Raw genomic sequence first — 26,939 nt, forward strand, 5'->3', positions numbered from 1 at the left:
GAAAATAAGTTTTAAAAATATAATAAAAAAAAAAAAATGATAAATAATATTGTTGGATGTGCTAAATTTTTTTTTTAAAAATGAATGGAATCAATATATCATTTTAAACCAGGGAGCAGAAACCAATGTTAAACAAAAAGTAATAATAATTTCACTAAAAAAAAAAAGAAAAGAAAAAGAAACTCTTTGGGGACGCTTTTTTGGGTTAAACATCAATCAAATCTCTGAAATTCAGTTGGTGGTGTGAAACAAAATATACCAAACTTGCAAAATTTATGTACGAATAACGGCCGAGAAGCCGAAGGGTATTTTAGTAAAATTGGGAAATAGGAAACATCCAAACGGGGACGCCAAGTTGGGTATGCCGTAAGTACCAACGTTAATCCTCTCGCAGTATAAATAAGTTTTATGTGGAAATAACGCAAATCAGATAAAACAAAAAACACAAAAACAATTTACGGACTATTTTCCATTGTTTCCGGTGCTCTCTTCCTCTCTCTCTTTCGCTCTCTCGCTCTCTCTCTCTCTCTCTCACACACAGGTACCCACCACACACGCCTTTCCTCGTCTCTCTCTCTCTACAATTTTCTCTTTCTTTGTGTATATATATGTGTATTATATGTGTGGATTGTTGTGAATTGGAACCTGATTTATTTAATAGGATATATGAGCTAGCTCTTGTTTTAGTCTCTGGGTTTATAGGGATGAATATTCTTTATGTTTTTGTTGTGATTTGATTATTCAATTGGGAATTTGTTATCTATTTGAAGTTTTATTGGTAATTTGAGTAAATTGAAGCTGAAAAAAAAATGGAAAATAAAAGACGAGAGGGAAGAGACTGTTTACAACTGGAGAATGATGTCATGGGTAGATTGTTTCTTTATGAATTTTGGTGTAGCTGAAAAGAATTCGAACCAAAACAAATCTGGGTTTTTTTTTTTTTTTTGGGATTTTAATGCTAAAAACAGATCGGTGATGGGAAATATTGATTGTTATGTGGGATTAATGCGTGAGAACGAGACAGAGGAAAATATTGAGGAGGCTTGAATTTTTATTTTTATTTTTTTGTTTTAAATGGTATTGGGAATCTAAAAATTGCTTTGATATGTGGGTTTTTTGTTTCCTTTTTGGTGTAAGAAACAGATGGTCAAGGGAGGGAAGGTTAGTTCGAAGCGAAATTTCAAGAGAAGGATTCAGTCAAAATGTAAGGGTTCCGATGATTCAGATGAGGATTATGTCATTTCGGATGAAGAAAATGGAGTTTCTGATGATTTGGAGGAGGATTATTGTTCTTCTTTGGATGGAGATGCATCAGAAGAGAGTTTTGGTAGTTTTGTTGAGGAGGAGGAAGAGGAAGTGAAAAAGGTGAAAAAGACCAGCAGATCAAGAGCGAAAAAGGGTTTTGATAGTTTTATTGTGGAGGAGGAGGAGGAGGAGGAGGAAGTGAAAAAGGTGAAAAAGACCAGCAGATCAAGAGCGAAAAAGGGTTTTGATAGTTTTATTGTGGAGGAGGAGGAGGAGGAGGAGGAAGAGGAAGAGGAAGAGGAAGAGGAAGAGGAAATGAAAGGGGTCAGGAAGGCAGTTAGATCGAAAGCCCGAAATGGTTTTTCTGGTCGGCAGAAAAATGGGGTTAAACCATCACGAAAAAGGAGAAGGATTATGTATCAAGAAGTGGAAGATCAGGATTATGATGATGATGATGAAGATGATGATGATGAGGAATTCACACTGGATGAAGATGATTTTTCAGAGGTGGAAGAAAAATTGGTGTTGAAAAAAAGGAAAACTAATGTGAAAGTGGGCAAGCGGCGATTGAAGAAAAAGGGTCTTGTAAGAGGTGAAAAAAGAAGAAAATCTACGGCTTCAAAGAAGCCTTTGAGAAAGAAAAAGAGAAAGAATCGTGTATTGAGGAGGAAAGTAAGATGTGATGATGATCATGATCATGATCATGATGATGAGTTTATGGACAGTGACCTGCCTGTGACAGAAAAGAATGAGAAAAAAAGTGTTAGGAAAAAGAGGAAATTTGTTGCACGATCAGATTCAGATTTTGTGTCTTCTGGACCATCTGATTATGAGTACACCATCTCTGAGGAAGAGAGGGAGCAAGTGAGAGAAGCCAGGGAGTTGTGTGGAAGTTTGAAAACTAATTTGAGAGGTTCATCACTGTCTAATCAAATTGAGGAGGATGGGCTTGTGCAGCAGCCTAGAAAGCCTCCTGCAAGGAAGGGTAAGGAGAAGATTGAGCAAGTGAAGGTTGAGGTGGGAAAGCAGGTCTGTGGAATTTGTCTCTCTGAGGAAGATAAAAGAAGAGTGAGGGGAACACTAGACTGTTGCACTCATTATTTTTGTTTTTCCTGCATCATGGAATGGGGAAAAGTGGAATCTCGTTGCCCATTGTGTAAGCAGAGGTTTAAGACAATTAGTAAGCCTGCAAGATCTGCGGCAGGAATTGATTTGAGAGAAGTGGTGATAGAGGTCCCTGAGCGTGATCAGGTACCTTATCACTTTACTTGTTATGTCATGCTTTATCTTGCATTCTCTTTGGTTAGTATTTTTCAAATGGGTTAATTTCTCTGTGCAGGTTTATCAACCGACGGAAGAAGAACTCAGGAGTTATCTTGACCCTTATGAGAATGTGATATGTACGGAATGCCATGAAGGTGGGGATGATGGCCTCATGTTACTGTGTGATCTATGTGATTCACCTGCTCACACCTATTGTGTTGGTCTTGGGCGGGAGGTTCCTGAAGGCAATTGGTACTGTGATGGTTGTAGACCTGTAGCTCTGGGATCCTCAAGTTACCAGGCTCAGGGTCGGTTGTCTGATCAGAGAACAACAAACAACATTTTGTCTAATAGACAATCACCTGTTGTGAATTTTGGTGAAGGTTTAGAGATAGACCTTAATTTGATGTCCTCACCTCGTTCACATTATACTCAAGGATTTGGGAATCCTTCATCTCCTAGATTTCCTGTTGGAGGTTTCCAAGCAGCTTCCCCGGTATCTAGGGCAGGGGCACCAACTCTGTCAGGGAGACGCATAATTCAACGTCATATTCAACAACTCATTTCTGCTAATAGAACAAGTTATATGGCCAGTATAAGTGAGAGGAACGCATCTGCTAATTTGAGTAGTGATTTCTTAAATTCTCAAACTGCTCAGGGGGAAACAGCAGTTCAACATACAAGGACAGATGAAGTGGAGGCATCTTATCACACATTCTTTGAGGAGAGATTACAAGACAATCACTCACCACAAGTGCAAGATAATGATTTCTTTTCATCAACATCAAGCCATCAGACAAGGCAAGCAATCCAGGATCCAACTACAGCATCTGCTGATAGGCCTCGCAATGGGGCATTATGGTCTGGACTTACAGGGATGAATTCAGTATCAGATTATGGGCAATTCCATCACTTCAGCAGTAGACCAAATATTGTAGCCAATGGCGGGTTGTCCCCTAATACAGCTACAGAACAGAGCGATTTTCACATAGCAAAGGAAGAACTGAAATTGAAGGTCAAGAGCCACTTGAAAAACTTGTCCCGAGATATTGATTTAGGTATGTGAAGCTTTAAAATTTTATGTAAACATCATTTAAGTCCATTTTGAACACCTTAAGCTATAGGGGTTTGGACTGATTCATGCACAGGCATTATCTACATTGATATGTGAAATGCGTTCGTCTAAATCCAACTGCTTATTCTTATGATTCTTATATGTGAGGCAGCCTAAAGTGCCTATGAGTGGTTTGTAGTTGGCAAATAGGTTTTTGTCTACTGTGTTAATGGAATGCTTAAAACTCTTTCTATTCTTGTGTTTCAGGCCAAAGTACTTTTAAGGACATTGCAAGGAGTTCTACACACACCATCTTAGCTGCATGTGGACTAGAGCACAGAAGCAATGAGGTAGTTCCTGTGCCTCCTCTATCAACCTGCTCCCACATTGAATTAATGGGTGGAAAGACAAGTCTGATGAGGGGTTGCTGTTCATCTTGCTTTGATTCTTTTGTTGGGGAAGTCGTAAAGAGGATCCTGGATACAAAACTACCACATGGTCCACAGTGGTTGAGTTTAGGTCTTTAGGGTATTGATGCAGTAAGAGTCCTTCAGCCCCCTCCCCACTCCCCTTCCTTTTTTGTTAGGAATTTAGACAGTAATTTGTTTTTAACTTGTTTATAGATTTAACTCACACTGAAGTCCAAAAAGACTCCAATTCTTATTCAATCCCATTACAGTAATTGTTTAGATAGGCTAATTCAAATAAAATATTTTCTTGTGGCATTTGACCTGACCATGTTAGCACATTACTGAAATGGTATGAATCAGTGTTTTTTTTTTTTTTTTTTTTTTTTTCCATATCGCTCATTGCAAGCCTGGATGTTATAATTGGAGCTATGCTATTGTGAACTACTCATTGATCACTCACCCTCGGCCTTTCGTTGGTTATCCGACTCACCTCTCCACTACTGACACCTCGCAACTGCTGTAAACTCTCAACAGGTCAAACCCACTGCACCACTGCTAAATAAAAAGCATCACCAGGCCCCACTCTCAACCACAGCCCATGTCAATGCCACATATTTTCTCAATTAATTTTATTTTTATTCCGCTTCAATTTGTTTTTTCAAGAGGTCCTGTTTGGTGACCTTTTCAAGGGGTCCTCTTCTTCCACTGTATGATGTAACCGACTCCAGATGCCACCTATCCCCCAATTATGCTTCGCACCCACCCATGACCCATCGATCCCAATAAAAGTTGGCCCTTTGTTTTCTAGTTGGTAGGTGGTGGAGATCACTGCCCTTCGCCAAACAACTTTAAACCATCCAATTAAAAGAGCAAGTATTATTTCAGGCATTAAAAATTGGGCTCTCATATGAACCAAAAAAAAAAGAAGGGGGATTTCGTGTTGATGCCTATATAAGACCACCTACCACCTTCACATTTTATACATACAAAACATTCAACTTTCCATCCTAAAGGAAAAAATTAAAAAAGATCACACGAATTCCATCGCAGCAAAATGAAATTAAAGTGCCATCTGGTAACACATGCACATAAATTGCTAATTCAAGGGGGTTTGGGCCCTTTGGGGGGGTGAAGCGTATTAATGAAAATAAATTTTTTTTTTTTCTTACTACATTTAATAACGACCTAAAAATGACAGATGATATGAAAGTTTGTTCAGGACTATAAACTAAAGTGAACATGCCACATAATTACACTCAATTCCTACAACTTATTCCACACTCTTTGGGTTTAATACATTGGCATACTCGCTACAAACAACCCATGGAATGCAGGGGATCTTGGTTGTGAAAACTCCGCCCCTGCAGCAGCCATTAGGAACTTCATAAATCATTGTCAAGAATGGTGGACAACAACATCCCCTGAACAAACGCACATCTTTTTGCCTTCTCTTCCTTATCCTTGAGAGACAAAGGAGGTGATTGGACATTTCTGTGACCAAATAACATGGGTTAAGACCTAGGAAATTCAAGCATGCTGGAAAAAGAAGAAGATAGAACTAGGCCCAGTTTGCATATGCAATAGATAGGCAGATTGCTCCTGTTAGTAGAAATTTGACAATATTTGCATGAATCATAATTGAATGAAGTTTTTTCATCCTTTCAACCATGTGATTAAGCATGGTATAGTTTGCCAACACAAAAAATTATAATTACGCATGGTATAGCATAAAGCCACAAACATATGAAAACAACCAGAGTTTGTGTATGCTGCTTCTTAAAAGAGTGCACCTAATTAGTTTAAATAAAGTAGAAAATTTTCCTTTTTTTACCTGACATACGATATGCACTCATGCATGCCTACATAGTGTATGTGAGTAAATGCAAATGTGTCTATCAAAACCAAAACAAACAACCTTTCTCTAAACTTCTAATAGATAAAAGGAGATTTAACAAGATATCATGATTGGTTAAGGCATCCAGCTTTGACCTTGGGTTAGAAGGTCAGAACTGGAGCCAGCTGCGAGATAGGTTTAGGTGTCCATCAAAAGCAGTTGAAGATTTAATAACTTACTGTTCTGATACTTTCTCATCTATACTTTTCTTGGCTGAGCTTGTTTCAGTTGAGAAGAGAGGCTGAACACTGACAAAATCATCAGCCATAGGCAAAATAAATGATGACAACAATGGGTCAGCTGCTGCATTGGACGATAAACAGGAAGAGCCCCCAAAAAGAGACTGTAAATTTCCTTCCCGTAGCTCTTTCCTCAAAAAAGATAGCGTTGAATGAGCTCCACCTTTCCGTGTTTTCCTCTTGCGCTGCATGTAATTACTAGTTAAGGAATTCAGAGCATTGGGTCAAATCTTCTTTATGATCAATTTTTCATTCTTTTGACCAAAACTATAATAGATCTCAGCAAAATGGTGAAAACCAAGAAGAAAACTGCCTAATTTGACTTGAAGTAATTTAGAAATATCAACAATCATCTCCACGGAAACTGACCTTTATGAATGATTTACATGTATTGAGGTCTACCGTCTACAAGATTTTATGGGAGGTGTTAACAAATAGGGAGTAACAAACGTGGAAAGTTCAGACAAACAGAGTTAAGAATTGTGGGGATAATGGAGTTTGTTCTCGTAAATTACTACTTTAAACCATTAAGGACCCAAATCATACCATTTAGCATATTTGTCAGACTCCATGCATAAAGTTATTTTGAAACAGATGGGATGTGAATCATGTGACATACTCAAAAACTTACATTGAACCACAAAGCTGACTGTAATAGAAAAGATTACAAAAACCATCTGCAACACATGACAACTCAATACAGAAGGATATCTTGAATATACTTCCATGTTGTAGGGTAATGTGCGCAACCATATCAACCCCCACCCTCATTGCACAAACTGGACACACCTGCAGATCAACAGCATTCACCTTGAGTAAAATTGAAGCAATGACTACCGTATATATATACATATATTAGTACGATTTACTCCCTTATTTTTCAATAAGTAAGCAATAAAATCATATAAATACTTCAAGGGCTAAAGTCTCAAGACTCCCAACTATTTAAGAAGCTGGGATCAACAAGATATATCCCTCACCATTCAGCTGAAAGCCAATTGGTTTTGAATTCAAGGTTTTTGTAAATTACATATTAGCAAAAGTTGTATTGACAGCTCTCCTCTACTAAAGTGTTGCTTGGATATGAACATACTTCTTTATAAATTACCCTTCACTAGACACCTAAGCAAAGGTAAATTTAATCATCAAATGGAATTATAATTACAATGTATATGCACCAAACAAGTAGCATTTAATTGTTTTTAGGTTGAAAGTTAAAGGAATCAGCTATAGATGGATACGAAAAAGGAGTCATACCCCATTCTTTGCCTCCACTGGGTGCTCTTCATCGATGTGGCAGCACAATCCTACAATATCAAAATATTCCGAGCAGAACGGGCACGGAAATTCCTCCCTTATATCATCTTCCCCATCAAATTCTTCAAACCCCATGAACATATCTGCATTGCACAGTGCCATGTTTTAATAGGTGCAAATCCATTAACATTGAAGGCCTTTGATTGTTTGGGTTTCGATGTTGAAAACCCCAACATTCAAGAAAGAAATAACACCCCAGTTCTGACACAATTCTGATACTTGATTTTTTAATAGAATAAAGTAGAACACTAAAGAACAACAGAATTTGAAGCCAAGTAGGTGAATTCAGCTCAGCCTAGTGAATGGTTATAAGCACTATATTTAGTTTCGGGGTGGTTAAAAACTTAAAACTGGGAAATGGAAAAATTCAAGCTTTTAATATACTTATTGAAAAGAAAAAAATCAAGCTTCAAAATTTTCTCCCCTTCGTATAAATTCTACATATTAGTACCCAAAAAACAAACAAACAAACAAACAGGAGCATTTATATCCTAAGCTCTAAGCAACCCAAAAAACCAAGAAAGAACATTTTTTTTTTCAAGCATTTCATCAGCTACCAAATAAGGCATTAAACCAAAAGCTATAAACATAACAAAAATTACAATAAAAAAAAATGGAAAGAAAAGATTGAGCTAACCAGATCGAGATTGAAGCGCAGATTGGTAACGCTTAGAGGCAGTGGAAAGACGAGCGCTCCAGGAATCACCGTCCATACCTACTCTTTATATATGAATTTAAGAAATGGTGCGATTCGCTTGGCTCTGATTTCTCAGATTCAAAAACCCTAGAAAAAAAAAATGGGAATGAGACAAAACCAGATACGAATTGATAGGGGAATCGGGTTGGGATTGAGCTGGAGGAACTGAGGCTGAAGATGATGATGATGAATATGACGACAACGATGAAGGAGGTGGTGGTGGTGGTGAAATTTCACCGAAGAAGAGGAAAGAGCTATTTAATCTCTACCAGTTTGTATATATAATATACATCATTTATATCTATCTATCTAATAGCTATACGCTGTAAAATTCTGTATTTTTGAGTCTTTTTTTATTTGTTTGGGAAAATGGAATTTATTGGAGGCAGAATTGTGCGGTGAATATGACAGATGGCCAAAGAGAGAGAGAGAGAGACTACGTTTTACAGCTCTTTGTTTGTTGCTGTGAGCTTCACCTCGGCTGCCTTCTTCACCTGCTTACTTAATTACTAAGTTCTGTGGGTTTCAACTGTCAACTGTCAACACCATGGTAGATTTCTTGGTCAGCCACGTGGCCTTATACGGGAAGGGGATTTCTAAAGAAAGCCCACAGTTTTCTTTCCCCACCCCCACAAAACTTTTCCTGTACTTTTTAATTTTACCCTCAATTGTGAAAAAAAAAAAAGAAAAAAAACCCGAAATTCATACGAATTATTAGAATTCATTTATTGCTTCTTTTTTAACAAAATTAATTATATTATTATTTCAAAATAAATAATATATTAGGATATAATTAGAAAACTGATCAAACACAATATTTATTATTTCCAATTTCTAATTTATTTTTTCAAGCTTATTAAACACATAAAAGAAAATTTCACATTTTATTTCCTTTAGAAGGAATATAAGGGGTTGAGAGGAAATAAAAGGAGTCCAGTGAAGTAGGAGAAAATTTTCATGAGATAATATATGTTTTTTTAGTGTATCTCTTTATCATGTGAAAGATAACACATCATCCGTATAGGACTATTCCATAAATAAAAAATTTGTTGAGTAGAGAGGCTATATAGATTTTAAGTTTTTTTTTTAAATTTTTTTGTAACAATTGAGGGTAAAACTGAAATATTTTGAGGATAAAACTTTTTTTGGGGTATGGAAAGCAAACTGTGGGGGTTGTTTTAGAAGCTCCTCTGCGGGAATAGTAATTAAACACGGGGCCCAATTTGACAGGTCCAGGCCCAGGGCCCAACTCCAAAGCCCGAAGAGGACCCCGGTTGAAGACCGCCGAGTCCGAGCATGTAACCCACTGACACAGAACTACAGAAGCTTAATGACAATATTGACGACAACAACTTATTATTACCTCAACAACAAAAGCCAGTTCCAAATTCGCCGGGGCACGTGACTCGCCGTCTCTGCAACCTTCTTCCCCGGATCTCCGATCACATGACCGTGACCTTCTTCACCCCGAACCCTATAAGTTTCTCTTAATTTTCCCTCATTTTTTGTATGACAAGGCCCGAACCCGGGTTCGATTCTCCGTTGGATCCGTAGCTTTTTGTGTTCCGCTCCGAATCTGAATCAGAGCTCCGTCCATGGCCACGCGGAATCGGACCTTGCTCTATAGGAAGTACAGGGATGCTTTGAAGACCGTACGCGCTCCGACGAGCTCCGCTTCGCCGTCCACGAGCTCCGGCGCCGGTGGTGGTCCGGTCATTGAATTGGTCAGCACATCGCTTTTGCATCCGAATCGCTCTTATGCTCCGCTCAGTACTGAGGATCCGGGTAATTCAAGGTCTCTCTCTCTCTCTCTCTCTCTCTCTCTCTCTCTCTCTCTCTCTCTCTCTCTCTCTCTCTCTCTCTCTCTATATCTCTCTATGTCAATTAATTGAATTAAAGTTTTGTATTTAACTAAATTAAAGTTTGGGAAAGTTACTAGGTTGATTTACCTGTTCAGTTTGGTTTAACAGAAGAAAATGAATAAAAAATAGTATAGAAATGAAACCCTGCAGATTGTGGAGTTGAGAAAGCAAAGGCCTTGAACTGAACTGTGCTCAATGCACATTAGGTGACATTGGATTAAGGCATTTAGATAGGAAATTGAAGGCGGGATTATTAGATCAGAGTTATTAACATTTAGGCATTGGTTGTTTCAATGTGTGATGGATGATCCCTAATTCGCAACTGGATTGTATCCATGGAGTAATTCATTGTTTCATGACCATTATGATTTAGGGTTTTTTGTATTTGGGTTGGTTCCAACAAGTTTGCAATGAGTTATTGAAATGTGTTAGTCCTCCCTTGATCCTGCGTGTCTTTGAAGTTTGTAGAAAACCTTATTCATTAGTTTTAGTAAAACGTAATGGAAGAAAATTGGGGATGATTTTGCTTCATGGGGAAAATTATGCTTTTCTTTCTTGTAAATTTCTGTAGTAGGGAAGTCATGTGTTTTATTGCTGCAGTAAGGGTGCACTTACTGTTGGTCTACCACCAGCATGGGTGGATGTATCGGAAGAAATAGCAGCAAATGTGCAGCGGGCACGGGTAAAAATGGCTGAGCTGACCAAGGCTCATGCAAAGGCTTTAATGCCTTCTTTTGGAGATGGTAAAGAAGTTCAACGCTTGATTGAGGGTCTTACCCAAGAGATAACTAATTTGATAAGGAAATCTGAAAAGAGACTACAGAGACTTTCTGCAGCTGGGCCTTCTGAAGATTCAAATGTTAGAAAAAATGTGCAGGTATGACTCAAAAGCCATTAGATATCTCTGGGGGTGCCAAAAGCAGTAGTTCACTTCTTGCACTATGATGGTTGATTTTCATCAGCACTTTGCTTTTGAATCTTGAGGCTCACCGTATTTCATCTGCTTCTTTTTCGCCCTCCTTATTTTTGGAAATGATACCATGGTTTTTAACATGAATGTATAGCGGCCTCATCTTAGAACTGGAAGATTTAAAAAAAAAAAACCTCCCTCTTCTTCCTCCTTCAGTTTGCTTTGTGGAAATTGTTATTCTTATTTTGTATTATCTTCATTTTGATGATCTTTGATACCTTGTATTACCTCCGAATCTTCTGATCAAGTAGCATTGACTAAATAGGACTAGTGTGTGGTAGTCTGCCATCACTGACTGATTGTTGTCAGAACAGTGCTAATGTCTCCTGTTTCTTTTGCAGAGATCTCTTGCCACTGACCTTCAGAACCTCTCAATGGAGCTTCGCAAGAAACAGTCCACTTATTTGAAGCGCCTCAGGCAGCAAAAAGAGGTTCGAAAGAATTTTAGCTTTTAACCATTCAAGTCAGTGGATAGTTGTACAGTTATACTTAATAGCTTTCTTTTACTATGATTACTCTGGCTGCATAATCTAGTTCAATTTTAATATTTCCATATTCTTTTCATGCATTCATGTAGTATACCAAGGAAAACTGTGTGATCCGCCTTACTTGGTAGTGAACAATTGAACTTTTGAATTATATTTTTTCAAGACATTTCCCTTTTATTTTATGGTGATGTAGGGTCAAGATGGAGATGATTTAGAGATGAACCTAAATGAAAGTAGATCTAGAATGGACGGTGATGATTTGGATGACATGGTATGCTTTCTCTCCCGTTTATAATAATTTTTTTCAAGATCTTGTCAATCATGGTAAGTATGGGGACAGCAACTTCCCTATACCATGTTTGTGTAGTGTTGTTCAATCTCAGAGATATGCAGTTGGAATCAAATTTTTAACACATTTTTTTTAAATGTAATATGATAATAACACACTTATACTGTCAGGTGTTTTCTGAGCGTCAGATGGCGAAGCTTAAGAAAAGTGAGGCACTCACAGCAGAAAGGGAAAGAGAGATCCAACAGGCAATTGAAGATCTTTGCACATTGTCTTTCTTTTACACTGACCTGATGTGATTAGGCCTCTTTCATAATTGACTAATACTCTTTTCCCTTTCTAATAGGTTGTGGAATCTGTGAATGAGCTTGCTCAGATTATGAAGGATCTGTCAGTACTAGTGATAGACCAGGTCAGTACTCAAGTCCTGCCAATACTTGCATTTTCTAGGAATATCAGTCATCAACTAAATATCTTTCTTCAAACAGGGAACTATTGTTGATAGGATAGACTACAACATTCAGAATGTTGCAAGTACAGTCGAGGAGGGCCTGAAGCAATTGCAAAAGGTCCCCTTTATCTTTCTTATCTTACATCAATCATTGTACTTCGGCTTTAAGTTGTTTTAAGCTTCTTTCTCTCTCTTTGTGTTTGTTCTTATTGCAATGTTGTGTTTTTAATGAATTGAGCTTACAGGCTGAGAAAACACAGAAACAAGGTGGAATGGTGATGTGTGCTACAGTACTCGTTATCATGTGCTTTGTCATGTTGGTCCTCCTAATCCTCAAGGAGGTATTTTTGTGATCCTAGAGCCAGAGGACAGTTGTTTCCAGATTTTGGTCACATTCTAATTGTCATAACCGTCCCTCGAGACTTCTACACGCGCAAAGATGCTCTTCAGAGCAGAAGATTAGAGGAGTTTTGGTGTGCCCTAGTTACATATACTACGTAAAGTGACTTTTTGTGCATTCCTCCATATTTCTGGGTCTTAGTATAAAGAGGGAGGGAGAAAGGGGTAATGGTTGATTGGGAAATGAATGCCCCCGAAATTTGTATAGAGCTTATATTGTTCCTTGGGGAGCGGTGTTTGCCAAGGGATCTTTGTTGTTGATTCTTTTGATTTTCATTTGCCCGGGATTTTGGTCCTTTCATTCCCCATAACTCATATGTATAAGATGAGGCTTTTATTTGTTTCATTGTTAATTTAGACAGTCAATAAAATGAAATACATCAATTTTAGCACCCAACTTCTTCTATGCACAGTGTGGATGTATGGCAATGATATATAGATATTTAGTATTTTGAACATCAGCACATCTAACCTGGTATATAAAAGATTATCTTCTAATGAATACCATGTGATTGCAATCGGAAGCCTGCTAATCAAGTTGCAAGACTTCCAAATGGGAGCTCAACTTCATAGTTGTTGTGGAAACTGGACAATATGACAAGCCAAGACTTAAAGATTTGGGATTCATGCTTTTGAACAGTGTGGGTTTAGATTTGTACGTATTTACATACAAATCCTACAGAAAGTGATACAAGAAACAAATTTCACTTTTGAATCTCAACAAACAAATTTCCCAGTCTCATCGCTATATGAAGAATGACACAAGAAATTTCAGAAACGAGCAGACATCCGTGTATTTCTATGTGAAGGGCGCGTGAAACACTTTTCTTACTGCAAGCTTTATATCCATTACCATTATTATTATTGGGAAACTTTTATTTCCTAATATGCTGCTTTTCACAGTGTCAGTTCAAAATATGAACAATTTTCTGTCTTTCAAGGATGTTAACCCTGCCTGTCTATTAAACTGATAAGAGCAGACACTACAATTGATCTTAGCCAAAAGGCTGAGAAAGGTATAGTTCCCCAAACCTATTACCACCTGAGCTAGAACCCTTCTGGCCACACACTTCAGAACTTAAGACTGTTATTGTTCTGTCTTCCCAAATCCCAACCAACATATGCATAGATCAGACAATCATTGTAATTGAATAAATAATGACAGTATGTTTTTATCTATAAGAATGTATTACAATTCCAATGATCAACTTCTTTCTTTTCCAACCCTACCCTAACCTTGAGGAATCTTGAATTCTGTCCTCAAGCTCTGCAAGGGGCATCCTGTGCCACGAGATCATTTGATTATTAGTTACAAGAAATTATTTTAGCACCAAGCAGAAGCATGTCTACCGGGAACTTTTCTTCTTCTTTGGATTTTGAGTGTCTGAGGCTATGAAAGATTCTTCAACAAGACTAGCAAGTGTGAGTTTCAGGTCATAGGTCAACCTTTGAAAAACTGCTGACAACACCTTCACGTCTGACATGGCTCTGTGAGCTGAACCATCCAATGGAACCTCAAGGTGCTCACGAAGGGCTTGCAATGTTAATTTTGAAGCTTTTGGTCCTGTTCACAAAGTAAATATAAAACCTTAGATATCTCATTTAACCACATTCTACAAGCTCAAAAATGCACACACAAACAGACCTCCAGACTTCATTGCTTCACGTGCCAAAGGAAGGGTGTCTATAAACAGCCAATTTGAAGGAAACTCTACAGAGCAGCGACGGAATTCACTACTAAGAAAGGGTACGTCAAAAGTACGAGCATTGTGGGCAACCCACAATACATAACCTCCCGGTTTCTGACGGCTTTTGACAAACTTGAGTAAGATTGGTATTAGTTCCTTCATCCTACATGATATTCACAACAGGAAATCCATAAGAAGAATTTCTGAAATTATTTGCAAGCTTATATCTGTACATATTACATACACACACGTACGCATTCTTAAAAAGCTCAACATGTAACATATTTTCCAAAAAATTAGGTCTCAAAGAAACAAAATGGAAGGGCTTTAGGTACTAATGAGCTGATACTAGAGAATAAGAATCTAGAAGATAAAAATCAGCCAGTGAAGATTACCTTGGAACATCAGGTCTGTTGACCATATTGGTTGTAATTCCATGAATTTTTGAATTTAGAACACTACGTTCAGGATTTACCAGTGTCTGGAAAGTACTGTTTTCACCTCCTGCAAGATCTTGAAATGCAAATTCTATGATTCGATCTTTCTCTCTGCTAAACCCAGTAGTCTCAAGATCAAAAACAAAAACTGACACTAAGCTGGCTAAATCTTTATTCTCAACAATCATTTGTCGAATGTCACAATGTTGAATATTTTGGTATTGACTTGTTTCAATTTTATTTATATTTAATATAGCACTTGTTGAAACTTTTACATCCAAAATTTCATGCCCAATCTTGCTAGGATCACTGAGCTGGGCACTTTTGTTTCTTCCTTCTGTTTGTGTAGTTAGAGGTCTTCTAGTCCATTTCCTACTGTTTCCTCCATCAAGCCCATAAATTTTGGAACAATGCAGCTTAGAGCTAGAATTGTATCCGCAATTCCTACTCAAACTGTGGAAGCTTTCATTCCAAAAATGAGCTAAGTTATAAATTTTGCATCTCGGAGCTCGTAATAAAGAAAAGCACATGGAAACTGTTTTCATCTGAACTCAAGAATCATAAAAAGGCAAGATTACAACAGGAGATGAATTCCCATCAGAAAAAGCAATTGCCTTTGACCTGAAAATGAAGATGCAAAAAAGTCTACTCATAAATAAAAAATTGACAACATAACCAATAAAGAGCAATCTACCACCTCAATAACCAGAGCAACAAATTAAAATAATATAAATTCAACCAAGGATAAGTGGATCAGTAAACCACATTAAACTATGGTTCGTAAGAATAGGGATTAAGAACAACTTTAAGCAGAGAATAGCAATCAGACCTTGCATATTTTCTCAAATCAAAATGCAAAGTAAAGCAAGGATATAAAGAAGACATGGACAAATATACTTTCATGGTGGCTCTACGAATTTCAACATGGAGTCTAATTAGTTCCAGTTTTACCTCAAACAAACAACTATTCAATGTCAAATTGGTTATTCATAAATGAATAAGAATGCCACTTACAGTAACTACATTCTTCACACACACAAAAAGTCTTACACCAGAATTCCATTTTATTTAGAACCTGGAAAACCAATTCCACTTTAATGAACAAATCGTGTAAATTTGTACCTCGACTGAAATATGATCACAATATTATAGAGGTTAAGAGAGTATCCAAGAGTTAATTAATCCTATAATGACAATAAGATACCAGTTTCAAAAGACAAAACCAATCGAGGGGCAAAATTCAATCTCATTTACACGAAACCCAATCATAGCATTTATCAGTAACATTTCAATATCAAAACTTGTCACAAACTCAAAGTAAAGTGGGAAAGAAGGTCCTTTAAGCTCATAACCAACAATTAAGATTGTAGTTTATCATAATTACAACAAAACAAAAGAACCCATGTTAGCGAAAAATGGAAGCTCATTGATGCCCATATAAAATAGCACACAAAATTCAAAAAAACCCAACAAGGTCCACTTAAATCTGAGATCTTCGTTAAAAAAATCTACAACAAAGCAGTATACTCTATCAAAATAAATGCCAAAAACAACAAAGAACTCGCTACAGTTTTGCTACTACAATATTGAAATAGAATGAGTAACCCAAGCGAGAGAGAGAGAGAGAGAGAGAGAGAGAGAGAGAGAGAGGGACTTGCCTGATAATTATTTGAATTGAGAAACGAACGAAACCCACTTGCAGAAACGTCAAATAGGAAGCTTTATAGATATATAGAGAGAGATGGTTAAAGGGAAATGGAAAATGAGTCGTGTGGATTTCTATAAAGGTGAAGTCTTGGAGGAAAATAAGCTCATAAAAATGTGGTCGGAAACGTGAGTTGTGAGCCTTGCGAGTGCCAAAACTTCCGGGTCGCGTGCTCGATCCGGTTTTGGCTCCACTATCGTTTTCCTTGGGAGGGTTGTCTGTTTACTGCCTTCAAACTGCTCACTGCACCATGCCCACCAGCCTTTAAACGAGTTTTAATTTTAGTTTTATTCTTTTACAAAATTATCTAAAAGTGCCTTCAAAAATGCTAGGGTTGCCATGAAGATTGCAATCATGGCCAACATCACCCAAAAAAAAAAAAGGAAATATTGTTCCCAAAAAAAAAAGTTAAGGAAATATTTCGATTGTGGGTTGAGTAAAGTAGTAAACGATTTTTTTTTGTTCAGAATTTTATTTGAGGGATAAGAAAGAAGGTGGGCGGGTTGAGTACACAATGGTGGGGAATTTCTTTTTCTCTGAATGGAATGCTAACATTTTAAATTAAAGATATTACATCGAATGTTCTTTTATTTAGGGGAGAAAATTGAATTTGAGAGAAAATTGATTATTGAAAATTAATTTTAAATACATTGTATTTGTATCAAGTGTTTCTATGATGATTCGAATTATCTAACCTTGCAAGTCCTTCTATCCAAATATACCCTCATTCAAGTCTAATATACATTGGTATTTTCAAGGTGGTGGAACATGGCATTGTCGCCTGTTCAAGTCAAGTGGTATCTACTATCTTAATTCACAAGGGAGCATCATATATTCATGTGGTAGTAGTATTACTTGCTTGAGATTGTTGGGCAAGCAAGATAGACTTAATGTGGCACAAGTAATGTATGCCAATTTTCCGTACAAGTTAGAATTTAGAAGAGTCCAACCTCTCTCTCTCTCTATTGATTATTTTTCTCTCCATACTCCACACTCCACAGATTAACATTAACAATGAAGGACAAGCCTTTCAGTAAGATGAGAAATTCAAGCATAGCCCATTGGATATTTATGAGAAAAGTTTGTTTGGCTGATTGACTTGAGCTAGAAAGGGTTGCAACATCTTTTGGACAGCATTGCAAGGCAGGAAAGGTGCTTGCCCATGCATCATATCTCATAGGCTTAAATTGGGCCCATAGGGGCATATAGGGGGCCTGATTTGGTATGATGGCTTCAATCTGCTGCATGCAGTCCCCAAACAATTTCTTCTATGGCCAATTACAAAGGACCAATTAGTCTGATAGAGTTAATAGATTGATCTTTTTTAGACGACCCTTTGGAGTACTTTTCTAGTGCACATCACAAAGGACTAAACTTGGCCCAAAAATCCCTCAAACATTGAAGCATGTGATTGTATTTGGTGAAAACAAACCAAAAATAATTATATGAACCAGCAAATGGCATATGGAGTAAATGAAGGATATGCATAAAGTACTCAATACTTCCAAGAATATGTACAATGTAATTAAGTTGGTTCCAAATTACACTATTACAGGAATGTCAATCACTCCCATCCAAACCATGAATCACCCTCAATTCTTTGACTTTCCCACCCTTTCTTTATTTTCTACTTTCCTCCAACTATCACTAAAACAATTAAAAAGACCCCAAATAACATTTTTTTTTTTTGGCCAAGGACCCCAAATAACATTAACAAGGGTATAATCTTCCTTAACTAAAGATTAGTAAAAAGTAGCTAAAAAGACCATCAATGACAATATTGGTTGGTCAGGGTTTTACTTTTACGGACTGTATATTCTCCTCCTTTTACATTTGTCCTCTTCTCCAAGAAAAAACCGAGTCACATGACAGAGCCAGCAATGACACAGCTGCTTGCTCCACCTCTCCCAACTGGGCCAAGTCCTTCCACTTCCTCCTCCTTTTGTTCACAAAACAAAACTTCCTCCTCCTTTTCTCTCTCTTCCTCTCTGTTGTTGTTCCTTGGCTGACACCCACACCAGCAGCCCTTTTCTTCCTGTACCTGATCCCGCAAGCATTGCACAGTGACTGAAAAATTGAATGCACAATCCCCATTAAACAAAACCATCAACGAAGCAAAGAACATTAACAAATAGGTTTTACTTTTCTTTTTAATCATGGAAATGGGTTTTTACTTATCAGGAAAGAGAGACCAAAATAAGATATTTTCAAAATCAAGTAAGGTTTGACAAAAAAAAAAAAATGGTGAATCATCAAAAAGATGCAGTACACGAGAAAAAACCAGAGCATCAGAAGAATCATACAGAGGAATCAAGAAATGGTGGACCCAAAAGATCAATCAAAAACCCAAGTCAAAGTAACCACTATTTTGAAAAGAGAGACAGTCCCCGAGTAAAAAATAAAGCATTAGGAAACAGCTTAGCTTACTCAGCTTTACCTAATTTATCAAAAAACCACCTGGGTGATGCTCATTTCAGTTGGAAAAGCACAAATGCATAAGAGGAAAAAAAATTAAGATAAACCAAGAAAAAGAAGTCTCCCCAAAAATCAAAAAAATAAGAAGGGTGCATGAGGAATTGACAACATAAGTTGCAGAACAAGCATATAACAAAAGGTAAGTGGGTGCGTAGTTGAGTCTGACCTTGGGCCCAGCTGGGCCACCTCTCCACAAGGGTGTCTCAGTGGTCTTGCAGCCAGTGCAGCACTTCTTGTTCTCATTCATATCCTGAGGCAATGATTCCTGTTTCCAAATTCAAAAAATGGCAAAAATAAAGTTCATGGAAAAATTAGCAAAACCCAATTTTTTTAGAAGCAAGAATAGAAAAGGCTCTTAATCACTAGCTAAAGCCACCTTGTCCTCCAAATCCATCATGCCCATAAACCCAAACCAGCTGAAAATCTAAAAGCAAGAAAGAAAGTAGAGAGAGTGAAAGATTGGGGATTTGGGCTAATGGGTTTTCAGAGAAGCCTAATGATCATATCTTGGAAAGCAGAGAGAGTTAGAGAGAGAGAGAGAGAGAGTGATCAAGGAAACAAAAAAAAAAACAAACAGATCAAAACCCAAAACAGAGAGAAAATGGTATAGTAGCTACGCAACCGACATGCAGAAGAGAGAAGAGAGAGAGAGACCGACAGAGACAGTGCTCTCTCTCAGGTCAGGTGGATATGATTGATGAACACAAGCCCTAGCCCTTGGGGGGTTTGCGTGAAATGACGAAAATGTCCATATTGTAATTGTTTACAGCGTACTTTCTTAATTTTCGCCTGCAGATTCTTTGGTGGCGTTGCATACACCCGCCAAATTTTAGGCAAAGGACTACCACGTGGCGATGCGTGAGTGGGTGTTGTGGCTGTACTCGCAGGGAGTGAGAAAACGATGATACTCGCTGGCATATGATGTTTGTGAAAATTGTGAATAGAGGATTCAGTTTGGTTGTGTGGGTTTGGCACTTGGGAATAGAAATGGCGTGCGGTTAGGTGGTTATGGTTTCGAAAAGTGTCAATTTTATTGGAACAAATGTTGTTTTAAATTTTTACACTATTGGTATGAATATTAATAAACAAAATTTAGGGTTAATCTAATACACAAAAATTTAATCAAATGATGCTTAGTATTTCAGGATGTAAAGGGTATTTTCAATTTAGAGCACATGAGAAAAGGAGTACAGTAATGTGATCATTCAAAATTACTGTAAATTCGTTCATGACAATGATAAACTCACTAAGGCTCATGAATCTTTCATATTTTTTTAAATTAAGTATCTTATTCTCATGTAAAAACAAACTAATTTTCAAAATATGTGTACTGAATATGAAAAAGAAATCTCATACATATTCCAGCAAAACAAACACTACCTATATGAGTGAGTATATATGTATCGTTGCATGCATGTATGATAAGGAAAAACATACAGCACCCACATAAGGATGGTGAATTGGTGATGAACCATTTTTAATGCAATAAGCATGATGCTATTTTGGTTGAAATATTTGATTTCTTAATAGCAATTTTGAACTTAATGTTACATTTTAAAGAATATGATCAAAACAAATGTGTCATTGTGGCTTTTAAGGACAACTTTTAAAAGCATGTATGATCAGTTCGCAGAAACAAAGTAAGAAAGCAAAGGAAAAAGAAACATCCTTAAAGACAATTCTGTTTGTCTCGCAGGCAAACGCATAACGCCGCCAACCCATCATTAAAAAGGACACTATTATCCACCGGAGCCCATATTATTAGAGGGTGACTACGGTGCCCACGTTAAAATGGAATTCCAACAGACAGTCTAACAAACTATATTTTAGAGGTGAATGAATTTATCGATCTAATGATAAAAAATGCGTATAAGGAATATCTGCATTATAGCAAATTCTTTATTATTCAAATTATCGGACAAATTTACCTTTTACTACTAAAATATAAAGTTTGCACCTTCAAATATATATGCATATCATAGACAAATTCCTTCTTTCAAAATTATATCATCTAGGTTGACTGAAAGTTAAGTTTATTTATAATTTATTGAAAATATTACTTCTACAATATTGAGGCGGACAATTTTGATTATTATCTTACATTGTATCGATTATAACTTAGAATGTAAGGAAATCAATTTATGTTTTTGAATTTCACCATTTTCTACTTCCACTTTTCTCATGAATATGAATTAATCATAAAATTTTTTAAAATACAGACAAATGTAAGATACAAAGTTTCATAAATATGATTTAGTAAACAAATTTCACATAATGACTAATAAATTTTCATATTTTCAATAAAATCTAATAAACCGTGTTTGAGGCTTTGAGCTACGTTTAAGTGAATTTTGCATCAAACGATGAGCCTTTCAAATCTCAGTCGTCTGTCTCCCTCGGTAACATGAAATTAAACCAAAATTGATCTTTTTCAATTTTTTATATCATGTCATGTAAGCTTGTCAGTTGTCCCAAGCAAAGCACTTATTAGACGACATTAAAAAAAATTTTTTTGTCAGACTAAGACATTAAATCTTTTTAAATTTAGAACTAAATTACTAACGAGTATTAAAATGATACCTTCGATAGCAGAACCTTTTTTTTTTTTGCTATTGAGAAGAGAGCTTCAATTTTGAAAGCTTGGAAGGAAAGTACATTTTCTAAGAATTTGTTTCATATTCCTAGTTTAAAAATCCATCCAACCAAATAATAATATTGTTTTTAAAATGGATTCATAAAATGGGCTGTTTTTAGCAGATTTCATAACAATCAATGTGATAAATAAGACTAAATTCCATAACATTACTCATTTGTCCAATTTCAATGAACAAAATGAGATGAAATAGTCATATCTCAAACACAAAAATCTAAACACATGTCCCAAAACGTTAAAAAAACGAAGGCAAATATTTCCAATCATATAAAAGCTTTTGAGGCAACTTTTAATATATAACCAAATAAACGTATACCGTCTGGCAATATATTTGACCAACAAATTTGGAGCCCGAAAAGGGAAGACTAAACAACACACAACATACAATGTAGAATAGAAATCCTTGGACTATGAAGGAAAAATGTAAGAGAAGTTTGGGAGTTCCAAAACCAGTTGTGCAGAACCGTAAACATATTACCGACACCACTTATATGACAACTAAACAAATGGAAATAAATTAAGAATAACTCAACATCTTGCTCTATGGGATAGCCCAAACACCGGAAATAACCACTTGACAAAAAAAATATAAACTCCGGTTTTTTAATCTTTGTTGCAGATGTTCATCATGTAATCAATCCATGGGACCCTGAACCAATTTAAACCAGCTGTTGTTGCAAACACCTGAGCCAGCCACCCCAAAAATCAACCCTACAAACAGGACCCAAACATAACAAGACGCCTGACCTGACCTGACCTGACTTGACTGCAACTGACCCGACCTGACTGGATTACTGCCTTGCCATACTCAAGGACTTCACTCCACAAAGAGGAAAATTTCTGCAATTGATAGAATATATATATATATCAAATTGAAACATCAATGACACCATCCTATATACAAACATGAAATTGTATATTTGTGAAAACAATGTATCACCTCTAGCTGAAGTTGAATCCACCAGATGGGACAGTTGGAACTTGATTCCCTTCAAAGTTGAACCCAGATTGAGAAGCATCACCTGGTGGCATTGTTTCATCTTCGTCCTCCAACCAATATGTCTCAAGAATCTTCACTGCCTTCTCATAAATCTCAGTGTTGTCATGACTCTGTAGATTTTCAATTTTTTCTAATCCCTCAGCATCATCTATCACCTGAGCATAGACATTTACACCATCAGTAGTGCCCGAATTCTTCTCAGCTTCTCCAACCTTCAAGATGTTTTCGAGGCCTTCTAAACAAACAGTCACGATTCTAGGATCAGGGCAGATAAGAAGATCACACAAGGGCTTGATACACCCTTGGCTTACTAGGAACCTGTCACAAAAGAACAGAAGAACAGATTGAATGAACTGACAAAATATTTTAACAAATTACACAAGAAATTAACAAGAATTTCTTCATACTTTATCTGTTCAGGAGAGCCACCAGAAGTAGCATTTGAGATTGCCCATGCAGCCTCTTTCTTTATATCAAACTCAGCATTTTGAAGCAGATTAACAAGAGGACCAATTATATTAGCCTCAACTACAGCCTGTTAAATTCCAAAAGTAATTTGTAACATCAATAACCCAGAAGACAGAACTGATGCAAACTCTGTAGAAAGTTCCAAATTTCATGAAACCAAGACATTTAAAGACACGAAACCAATGAGAACATGATTGATAATAATGTCAAAATGGAACATATCTCTGTGTTACCTGAATCTGCTCTTTGTTCCCAGCTGTGATATTCGAAATAGTCCAGCAAGCCTCCTTCTTGATACTCTTTTTATAATTATTATTCAAAAGGCTCAGTAGGCAAGGAAGAGCTTGATGTTGGATGATCACCTAGGAAGCAACAGCAGCTCATTATTTAACTATACAGAGTTATTCAATTGAAATTTCTTTGTTCCATCTCGTAACATAATCTTTTATCTTGAACAAATTATATGAACTGTTGCACTCTTTGCCACCCACCTGTGGTTTTTCTCTTTTTTTTTTTTTTTTTTGGTGACTTATAATCTTTGTTGTTTGCCACTCCATTGCTTTCTAAAAGGCTACAAGGTCTAAATAAATAAAGACGTGCACCAAGCTCTTTGGAGAAGAGCACATTAAAAAGAGAATATATTGCTCAACCAGGAAACCCTAGATTGTATTATGCCCAACCAAGAATTTTTTTCCTTTGCATGATTGTGTTTTTTCTTTTTAACTCCACTGTGTTACATAAAGGTACAGGGTCTAAAACAACAAAGTGAGCAACCTAAGAGAGGGAATGATCTGTTGGCTTGTATCATATAAAAAACATCTACGAGGGAAAACAAGACATTCAAAATGCAAAGAACAAAAAATACCTGAGTTTGCATATCATCTCCTGTAACAATGTTTCCAACTGTGCGGAGAGCAGGAATGAGTACCGAAGGAGATGGATGACTGAAAAGATGATCAGGATTTCAGAATTTACAGCACATAAAATAAGGGATTAAAAAAAGTCCCAACAAGGAACCATAAACACTTACAGTAGAAGTTCAACAAGCCTGGGGCATACTCCAGATTCAATAACTGCTTGAATTTTGTCATTTGTCCCATCAGATAGGTAAGAAAGAGCCCAACACGCATCAGTCAAGACTTCTTCATCATTTGAATGAATTAAACGCGCAAGGGCTGGAAGTGCAGGCTTAACCTAAAGAAAGAACAGAACAACCATTACCAATATTGCCACCACCTCAATTCAAAACATAACTAATATATGACCTAGTGTAAACTGTATGCTGCCAAAGTATTACAACTACTAGCAATGTCAAAGCCAATTTAACAGCTAACTAAACTGACTGGCTTCAGAATTTTTTAACTTGTACATAGCTTCTAAAAAAACCCAACCTGATCAAAAGGAGGCTGTGGCTTGCCCCTGCAAAAATTTGACAGTGTCCAAGTAGCATTTCTCAGCATAGAGAGCTTTGCATGCTCATTCAACTGTGACAGCAATGGAATCAAAGCCCCATTACCAAGTACAAGATCACGACATCTAGGGGAATCACCAGCAACATTTCCCAACGCCCAAACAGCCTGATAGTTCAAGAGAAAAAGGGAGGAAGTAAATCAGTCAGCATTTAATTTACAAATTATAGATCTAGATAAGCTGAACAATTCATCCAGCATCTGCATTCTATGAAATTGGGATTCCCAGCCTTCTCATACCCTTAAAAAGGACTTTTCTAGGGGTCAATCAATTGGGAACATGCCAGGGAAAGTACCCACTATTTCCAAAGAGGCCCTCCTCCCCAACCCCCAACCAAAAAAAAAAAAAAAAAAGAGAAAGCAAGTTCCACAGTCAATAAATTATAAACTACAATTAAGTAGCTATCTTCTCAATGTATACCTGCTCACGAACATCATCACTTGGAGAACTAAGTAGCTTCACAAATATTGGAACAGCCCCATGATCAATCACCACCTTTGTGTTCTCAGATGTACCCGATGCAATGTTTGTGAGAGCCCAAGCTGCCTCAAACTGCAAGAAATTAAGGAATAAGAATGTTTAAAATGGCCACATTTAAGAAGGAATATGTTTAAATATATAATATGTTTTCATATATATATATAAGGATATATCAAAGGGGAGGTAAAAGACCTGAAGTTGTGGGAAATCCTCCCTCATTAGAAACTCAACAAAACGAGGAACAACACCAGATTGTATGACTTCTTCAATTGGAGGGCTACGTTCTAGTACAAGGAAAACAAAAAATGAAATAGGTAAATACACTCTGCTATATGGAAAACAAATATACAACGACAAACTTCTACTCACCAATTGAAAGCAACTTCCTAAACTGCGTAGTAGCCTCAAGCTGCAGACTGCTCTCTTCACTCCAAACACCAGCAACCATGGATGGTAGATGCTCTAGCTGTATTAAAAAGATATTCTACCATATTTAGCATATTCCCCAACAAGCCAACAACTTCACTAAAAGCAATAGCATAATTAACATATTTTACATGCAGCAAATACAAACAAGAATTTTCCTTGGAAGGTTGCATCAAATTCTTGTGTGGAATTTCAGAAATTGGTAATACTCAAAATTAATTTTATTAATATATGTTATATATAAACTATCTCTGTCCATCTATCTAAGAACCAAAAATAAAGGTATGATCTTCTTAGGAATCAAGGAGTTGACTAACAGACTGAAATACGTTATCTATCTTTCCCAGTAAATATTAAAAATTCAGAAGTAGCCACAAAACTGGTACAGTAACCGTAAAACAGTTCAACAACTTCAAAATCTAAACTAGCCTGTAGACTTAAAATCAACAAAATAAAAGACCCCCTCCTCAAATCCTGAAATAACTAGACTACGGTAATCAACCTATATTTAACAATAGCACCAAGGGCAACCCTGTTTAAGGGCTGATCATGAACTTCATGATCTCAAACCCGCAACTTCAGAAGTCTGATTAATTAACATTTACTTAGCAATATGAAAAAAATCTACGGAACATTAGATTTTAGCATCCTTTTTTGGATACAGAAGTGTCATCGAACACATTCAATAAAATCAGCAATCGATCAATCCAATCCAATTCCAATTCCAATAGAGCAATTTCCTTCACTAAAAACACATACATTTAACTTAATCAGTAAAACCCAATTCAACAAAACTTAACACACACCCCATTGATCAATTCAATCACAAAATCCCAATCACCCAAACAAACAAGAAAATCACTAACTGTCCACCAAAAATTTAAATGGAAAAGAGCGAAAACCAGTCATCGAATCGAAACCCGAATTGCAACATTAAGTTACCTTCTTTTCTAGGGCGGAGGATTGAAGATTAGAGGGCAATTGCTGAGGCTGAAGGCCCTCACGGCGCTTCTTCTGGAGGCTTTCTTCTCTGCGGTTCTTCCTGATCTCGACCATGTTGTCCTCCCTCCGGCGCCGGCCCTCCTCCGCATCCACAGCCACCTTGTACCTGTTCCGGCGGACCTCCGCCCTCGCGTTCGGCCTCAACGACATCGTTTCCTTCGATGAAAATCCGAAACCCTAAGAGAGAGAGGGAGAGGGATAGGGTTTTAGAGCAGAGAGAGAGAGAGAGAGAGAGAGAGAGGGAGAGTTGTGGACTCGGGAGTTGGGACTTGGAGAGTGGGTTCGTGTTTCTTTTTGAAGTGAGAGAGGGATGGGGGAATAGAGACGATTTTATAGCGTTAGTAGGAGTGGAGGGGGGTGGATATTTGGGTTCGGATCGGCAGGTAATTACGGAGGATTGCCACTTGGTTTGAATTTGAAGATGAGGGAAAAACGTCCATATCTTCTTGGTCCGACTGTCCGAGGAAGTAGAAATCAGATGGAGATGGTCTTCTTAATTCTGAATTTCTGATTATATCAGTTTTGTTCGTGAATTTCAAAACCGGACCAAACCGGTA

General features: G+C 37.0%; 6 protein-coding genes and 1 pseudogene across 8 annotated transcripts; 2 read left to right on the plus strand and 5 right to left on the minus strand.

Moving 5' to 3' along the window:
- The first annotated feature begins 439 nt into the window (after positions 1-439).
- LOC147281103 (RING/U-box protein) lies at positions 440-4,287 on the plus strand. Of its 3 annotated transcripts, none has more exons than XM_086248959.1 (4): positions 440-541; positions 1,144-2,496; positions 2,585-3,566; positions 3,830-4,287. In XM_086248959.1, exons 2-4 carry the CDS (start codon positions 1,144-1,146, stop codon positions 4,087-4,089), a joined length of 2,595 nt encoding a protein of 864 aa, XP_086105085.1. In that variant the 5' UTR covers positions 440-541; the 3' UTR covers positions 4,090-4,287. The 3 variants fall into 3 exon arrangements, with proteins under 3 accessions (XP_086105085.1, XP_086105086.1, XP_086105088.1); XM_086248960.1 differs by lacking the exon at positions 440-541 and having other exon boundaries at positions 555-1,416; positions 1,513-2,496; XM_086248962.1 differs by lacking the exon at positions 440-541 and having other exon boundaries at positions 555-1,416; positions 1,516-2,496.
- A 776-nt stretch (positions 4,288-5,063) lies between these two features.
- LOC147281104 (protein DEHYDRATION-INDUCED 19 homolog 3-like) lies at positions 5,064-8,535 on the minus strand. The gene is made up of 5 exons (XM_086246671.1): positions 8,060-8,535; positions 7,363-7,505; positions 6,815-6,894; positions 6,046-6,294; positions 5,064-5,463 (listed from the first exon to the last, which is right to left on the minus strand). Exons 1-5 carry the CDS (start codon positions 8,133-8,135, stop codon positions 5,355-5,357), a joined length of 657 nt encoding a protein of 218 aa, XP_086102797.1. The 5' UTR covers positions 8,136-8,535; the 3' UTR covers positions 5,064-5,354.
- An 899-nt stretch (positions 8,536-9,434) lies between these two features.
- Positions 9,435-12,924, plus strand: LOC147281105 (syntaxin-43-like). Its single transcript, XM_086247936.1, has 8 exons — positions 9,435-9,914; positions 10,582-10,858; positions 11,293-11,382; positions 11,633-11,710; positions 11,899-11,976; positions 12,075-12,140; positions 12,217-12,297; positions 12,425-12,924. Exons 1-8 carry the CDS (start codon positions 9,715-9,717, stop codon positions 12,530-12,532), a joined length of 978 nt encoding a protein of 325 aa, XP_086104062.1. The 5' UTR covers positions 9,435-9,714; the 3' UTR covers positions 12,533-12,924.
- Positions 12,925-13,437: 513 nt separating this feature from the next.
- LOC147281106 (U2 spliceosomal RNA) lies at positions 13,438-13,598 on the minus strand (annotated as a pseudogene).
- A 108-nt stretch (positions 13,599-13,706) lies between these two features.
- DPD1 (Polynucleotidyl transferase, ribonuclease H-like superfamily protein) lies at positions 13,707-16,669 on the minus strand. Its single transcript, XM_086247935.1, has 4 exons — positions 16,362-16,669; positions 14,662-15,324; positions 14,224-14,429; positions 13,707-14,142 (listed from the first exon to the last, which is right to left on the minus strand). Exons 2-4 carry the CDS (start codon positions 15,246-15,248, stop codon positions 13,925-13,927), a joined length of 1,011 nt encoding a protein of 336 aa, XP_086104061.1. The 5' UTR covers positions 15,249-15,324; positions 16,362-16,669; the 3' UTR covers positions 13,707-13,924.
- Positions 16,670-18,107: 1,438 nt separating this feature from the next.
- On the minus strand, positions 18,108-19,607 carry LOC147281108 (GATA transcription factor 15-like). Its single transcript, XM_086249181.1, has 3 exons — positions 19,260-19,607; positions 19,050-19,148; positions 18,108-18,475 (listed from the first exon to the last, which is right to left on the minus strand). The coding sequence occupies exons 1-3, from the start codon at positions 19,284-19,286 to the stop codon at positions 18,236-18,238; spliced, it is 366 nt and encodes a 121-aa protein (XP_086105307.1). The 5' UTR covers positions 19,287-19,607; the 3' UTR covers positions 18,108-18,235.
- A 2,185-nt stretch (positions 19,608-21,792) lies between these two features.
- LOC147281109 (importin subunit alpha-2-like) lies at positions 21,793-26,692 on the minus strand. Its single transcript, XM_086246895.1, has 11 exons — positions 26,323-26,692; positions 25,324-25,420; positions 25,147-25,238; positions 24,895-25,026; positions 24,396-24,581; positions 24,035-24,198; positions 23,870-23,948; positions 23,238-23,366; positions 22,944-23,071; positions 22,477-22,854; positions 21,793-22,376 (listed from the first exon to the last, which is right to left on the minus strand). Exons 1-10 carry the CDS (start codon positions 26,530-26,532, stop codon positions 22,479-22,481), a joined length of 1,593 nt encoding a protein of 530 aa, XP_086103021.1. The 5' UTR covers positions 26,533-26,692; the 3' UTR covers positions 21,793-22,376; positions 22,477-22,478.
- Positions 26,693-26,939: the final 247 nt, after the last annotated feature.

This window comes from Dryas octopetala, chromosome 6 (assembly GCF_963921425.1).
Source record: "Dryas octopetala chromosome 6, drDryOcto1.1, whole genome shotgun sequence".
In the NCBI taxonomy this organism is placed as follows: Eukaryota; Viridiplantae; Streptophyta; class Magnoliopsida; order Rosales; family Rosaceae; genus Dryas; species Dryas octopetala.